The sequence below is a fragment of the Chaetura pelagica genome, unplaced genomic scaffold (assembly GCF_000747805.2).
Source record: "Chaetura pelagica isolate M959 unplaced genomic scaffold, ChaPel_1.0 scaffold344, whole genome shotgun sequence".
NCBI classification, from domain to species: Eukaryota; Metazoa; Chordata; class Aves; order Apodiformes; family Apodidae; genus Chaetura; species Chaetura pelagica.
This window is the reverse complement of record NW_009953098.1, coordinates 4,230,153-4,235,097: the sequence shown is the minus strand read 5'-3', so window position 1 is coordinate 4,235,097 and position 4,945 is coordinate 4,230,153. Positions and strand designations below refer to the sequence as shown.

The following is a 4,945-nucleotide window of genomic DNA, read 5'->3' as shown; positions in this document are numbered from 1 at the left end:
AGCACTCAAGGGTAGCAAAGGGTGCTAGGGTTTTCCCAGTTCATGCACTTCCTGTGCTAAGGAAAAATGAGCTCAGAGTTGCCGGCTAGAGACCAAGTACTACCTTTCCCTTCCAAGGGCTGCAAAACATCCATGGAATTGCAAAGACAGCAATGCAGGGAAGAGCCCTGCAATCGCTCCCCCAACCCACCTCACAGCACCCAAACTCGTATCTAAGCTTGAGTCTCTGGAGAAAGGCCACAGACCAAGTACCTGCACCACGTTCCTACACCAGCAGGGAGTTAGACCAGGCGCCTGGCTCCTGCCACGAATTAAGATGCTAGAAAAAACCACAAGTCTGAAACAGTTTAACACAGGACAAAAAAGGCACATTTTAATATGTACAGCAATGCATTTGGGCTATAAATTTACCCAACACAACTGAAAAAAAAAATCCAAACTATGCTTTTATACTTATTCCATGGTGTCAGCCTCATTCCTAGCCACCTACCTTTCTCTGCATCTCTGAATGCTGCTATATACACACACAAACAAACAATTACGTCATGAATGTTCATTTAGGCTCCCAAGTTCAAGTAATAAAGTTCAAACTTGCATAGCATCTTATGCCACTCAGCCATAAACAGTTACGATTGCATATTAGCTGGAGCAGCCATCTCTTTCAATTCAGCCAGTTTTGGCTGGCCACCATTTATTTTTTTTATTTTTTTATTTTTTTTTAATCCTTGAGTCAGAATGTTTCCTAAGTCACCAGCCCTGAGGGATGCCACAGACTTCAAAATGAACCTCTTGCTGTTGTTAAGATCCTTTTTAAACCAGAAATTTAGAGTGTTGTCAAGAACAGTTTTAAAAATGTAATACTGTTTATTTTGCTTCAAAAACATTTCAGCATTCTAAACATACAAAAAAAACAGAACGTTGCAAATTCGTTTAAGTACAGAGTGTTTTTGAACTTCAGTTGCTGCACTGGCTCTTCACTTAGTTGACAATGAAGAGATGTCTACAGTTTCAGTTTAAAAACTACCGCACTTAACTAAAAAAATCCATACACTTCTCATGCCAGCTGAACCCCCTTCCACAACTAAGAATGGCAGCAGAATGCTATCTCACTATATACAGAAAGACAACTTTAAGCTAAATGGACGCCCACTGTAGTGTAAATAGATCTACCCTCACAGTGCATGCTTTGGGCCATGGCACCCCGGGGAACATACAGCCTTTCCCAGTAATCACTGCTCCTCTAAGGCATCATAACTCTAAGCATGTACCACAAGAATCTGTCTAGTTTTTACAAACTATAGATATGTACAGTTTATAACCCAGGATTTTCTAGCCAATAACCATATAGTAACACCACCTTACAAATTAAAAAAATGCTTGAAACATTTTTAAATGCTTTGTTACACCAACAGCAAAGTGCACAGAGTTAGGAGAACACTAGAGCGCCTTTTCATTTTAAAAATGTTTGGAAATATGTACAACTTTGATACAGTTTCAGGGTGCTCACTACACCCATGGCCACTTCATGTAAACCAGTTACAATTTCTAGAGCACTTTTAGAAACTACAACGCGATCGGAATCCAAATTTTTTTTTAATTAAGCCTAATAAGGGCAAGAGACACCATCTTAAATAAGAGGTGCTTCAATTATGGTGTTTCCCCTACTCTATGGTATTCACATGGAGACAAGTATTGTACAGTTTTATTCATCATCATCATCTTCATCCTCCTCTTCTTCATCCTCCTCCTCCTCTTCGTCTTCTTCCTCTACCTTTTTCCGAGCAGCTTTGGTTGCTGCTCCCTTTGCGCCATCAAACTTTCCTTTAGACTTGTAGTCTGCAACATCCTGCAAAGTCAAGGGGATGTCTTAATTTGCTCTAAGCAGCAAACACACACACAGCATTTGCACAGCAGCGGCAGTTAACGCAGAGCCTGGTCTTCCACAGCTGCACCCCCAAAAGGTGAGACAGCCAGCATCACAGCACACGGGTACACAAGACACCCACACATCCTCAACTGCCTCCAGGTATATGAAGGCCTTGAACCCTGTATTCATGGTTATTTCTTCGAGGAGAAGAGAACCCACACTCAAGTTTCCTGCTAAGGGGATCAAGCCCCTTTAACAGCAAAGCAACCCTTTGCTGGAGCCACACGAGCAGCCACTGCTGGGCATCACTGGGGTAAAGCTCTCCCTCCTGGCTAGAATCCTCCCTCAGCTCCCAGACTTGCTCCATCCCAACACACACCAGGTTTGGCTACAAAGGACGCAGCACAAGGAGAACAGGTCTGTAAGCTGGAGGGGCCACCTTAACTGGGTCTACGTTACAGAAACACATCAACACAAGAGCCGGTCTGGAAGAGATGAGTGAAGTGAAAACTAGCAAAACAAGTGAAAACCAGCCTTACCTTCTCGTACTTCTCCTTCAGTTTAGCTGCCTTATTATTATAAGGCTGCTTTTCACCATCACTGAGGTTGTTCCACATTTCACCCAGTTTCTTTGCTACATCCCCGATGGATATGCCAGGGTTTGTGGATTTGATCTTGGGGCGGAACTCTGAACAGAAGAGGAAGAAGCCAGACCTCGGGGAGAAGCACCAGAGGACAGTCAGCACCACAGCAGCACACCCAGGGAGCACCCCTTCCTCCAGCCCTCACCCACATCATCCACACGTGCACTCATCACATACAGAGTAGAAACTTTTTTTTTTTAAGTAAAAAAAAAATAAATCCAAATGTGTTTTGATTTTACCAAAGCCCAGACCTGCAGCCTTCCCCCCCTCCCGTGCTGTTTTTAATCAAGTATCATCTATCCCTCTCCTCAACTTGGATACCCAAGTCCCACTATGACCTTGTCCTTCCCATATCTCCCACCATCATGAGTTTAAGGGTACCAAGTACTGACAATTTCTGTTCTATGTCTTCAAGATTACAAGCTGCTTGGAAGATCTACAAGTATCAGTAAGCTATATTACCATTAACTCTACACTAACAGTGTGCCCCATCTACTTCCTTTATGAAAACCTAACAGCTGTATTACAGAGCATGAAAACAACCAAAACATTGCTATGTTTAACACCTCAAGGTTACTTACGGTGGTCGTTTTGGGGCATTGGGGTCCTTCTTCTTCTTGCCACCCTTAGCTGGTCCATAGTCCTTCATTTCTCTATCATATCGTACCTTGTCAGCCTTTGCCATTTCATCAAACTTAGCCTTCTCCTTGCTCGACATGGTCTACAAAACAAAAAAAACAAGACACTGAGTCTGTGATTACCCAACGGTTCAATAGCTGGCAAAGTAAACAAGCTAACACATACTAACTCAATATGGGAGTTTCAGAATTTGTTTGTTTTCTAACTGGAGCACCTTGGGGGCGAAGGTCCTGTACTGGGGGCTGCAGCCACAGCTGGCATATTCAGCAAGAGGGAAGCAACAGGAATAGGACAAGCACAGCCAGAGCTCTCCTTGAGGACACAGGCCTGGAGGGAGGTGGCTACTGTAGGACACTGCTTGGGAACGGGGAAAAAAAAGGCCAGGATGTAGTGGAAGCATGTAAAGGGGCAGATAGACTGGGCTGCAGCCTTCACGACCATTTTGGGAGTCAGCAGCACCCGATCAATGGTCAGGACACCTTGCCAAGAACGGCGCACAGACCGGAGCAGTGGCGGCTCCCTTCATGTTCAGACACATGCAAACCACCCCAGCAGCACCACCAGAACTTACTCCTTCAGAAAGTCACAAATGAACGTACCTTCCACCTCTCCGAGCACTTCTTGGAAAACTCTGCAAAGTTGACTGGAACCTCTGGGTTCTTTTTCTTATGTTCCTCACGGCATGTCTGCACAAAGAAGGCATAGGCAGACATCTTGCCCTTGGGCTTCTTCGGGTCACCTTTAGCCATCTTGACTCTGCAGGGAAGAGGGAAAACGGGGGAAAAATAAAAAGTGAATGCAGGATATGGATGAATTGTGTATACATCTCTGTGTATAGGTATATGGTGTGTGCATACCTGTATCTATACATACACACACACCCCCCACCGTTCTCTGAAGTGACGTGCCACCAGTAACACACTCCCTTCTCCCCAACACCTCCTACCATCCCCAATAGAGACTTAAATTACTCTTCTCTGACACTTGGATTGCAGTCTTGAGCCAAGTGAAACTGGTCACCAGATTTTAGCTTTACGCTGAAATGTATTTACATCACGTCCAAAGGCTGGAGACAGACTATTACCAACACTTACTCCTACCCTTTAAGGGTTATATATGAACTAATATAAAGTATTTGTTTTAGTTGGCTCCCACACAGGCCGGAGGGGCACGCAGTGCCAGGCTATGACTTATCCCTTCAGGAGCTGGAGTTCACATGTCCAGCTGCTGTCCAGGCAGAAAGACAGGACAGATTAATCCCCCCCTGTAAAAGTGCAATAACCTTTTGCATGTAAGAAGGTGAGCAAATAAGGGCTAATTTTAAATACAGCTTGACCCAGGGAGTTGTGCGAGGTGAGCAGCGTTTGCTCTTGCTCCACCAAGTGACATGTTCGCAGGCAGAGTGGTCAGTGCAGCGATGTTATTAGCAAGTCACCGAGAGGGCGATGCTAACTTCTGGGCTGTGTTCCCTCCCCCTCTCCCTTATCTCTTTAATCTACTAAAATAATAAAAAAAGAACATAAAAATCCCGCAGCAGTTATTTCCTATTTACAGCTCCTGTAGCGTTTGAAAATTTAATTTTTATTGGCGCGACGTTAATATTTAATTGCTCCCGTTAACCCCCGTGCGCAGCAAGAAGTGGCTTCGAGCCGCCCTGTCCCGCCCCGGCAGCTCCCGGGACGCTCCCGCTCCCGTCCCGGAGCCCCCGCTCCCAAGAACGGGGCACGCAGCGCCCGGCCGGGACCTGGGAGCGGGGCCGGGGCCGCCGCCTGTTCCTGCTCCCGCTCCCGAAGTT

The 4,945-nt window shown here is 45.5% G+C and overlaps 1 protein-coding gene across 1 annotated transcript; it reads right to left on the bottom strand.

Annotated features, from left to right (window-relative positions):
• Window positions 1-346: 346 nt before the first annotated feature.
• Window positions 347-3,906, bottom strand: HMGB3 (high mobility group box 3). Its single transcript, XM_009997104.1, has 4 exons — window positions 3,750-3,906; window positions 3,093-3,232; window positions 2,407-2,581; window positions 347-1,846 (listed from the first exon to the last, which is right to left on the bottom strand). Exons 1-4 carry the CDS (start codon window positions 3,897-3,899, stop codon window positions 1,703-1,705), a joined length of 609 nt encoding a protein of 202 aa, XP_009995406.1. The 5' UTR covers window positions 3,900-3,906; the 3' UTR covers window positions 347-1,702.
• Window positions 3,907-4,945: the final 1,039 nt, after the last annotated feature.

Coding starts and splice junctions, on each gene's coding strand:
- HMGB3 (XM_009997104.1), bottom strand. CDS start 3,899: ATGGCTAAAGGTGACCCGAAGAAGCCCAAGGGCAAGATGTCTGCCTAT. Junction 3,233..3,749: donor AGTGCTCGGAGAGGTGGAAG/GTACGTTCATTT, acceptor TTTGTTTTGTAG/ACCATGTCGAGCAAGGAGAA. Junction 2,582..3,092: donor AATGCCCCAAAACGACCACC/GTAAGTAACCTT, acceptor CTTCTCCCCGAG/GTCTGGCTTCTTCCTCTTCT.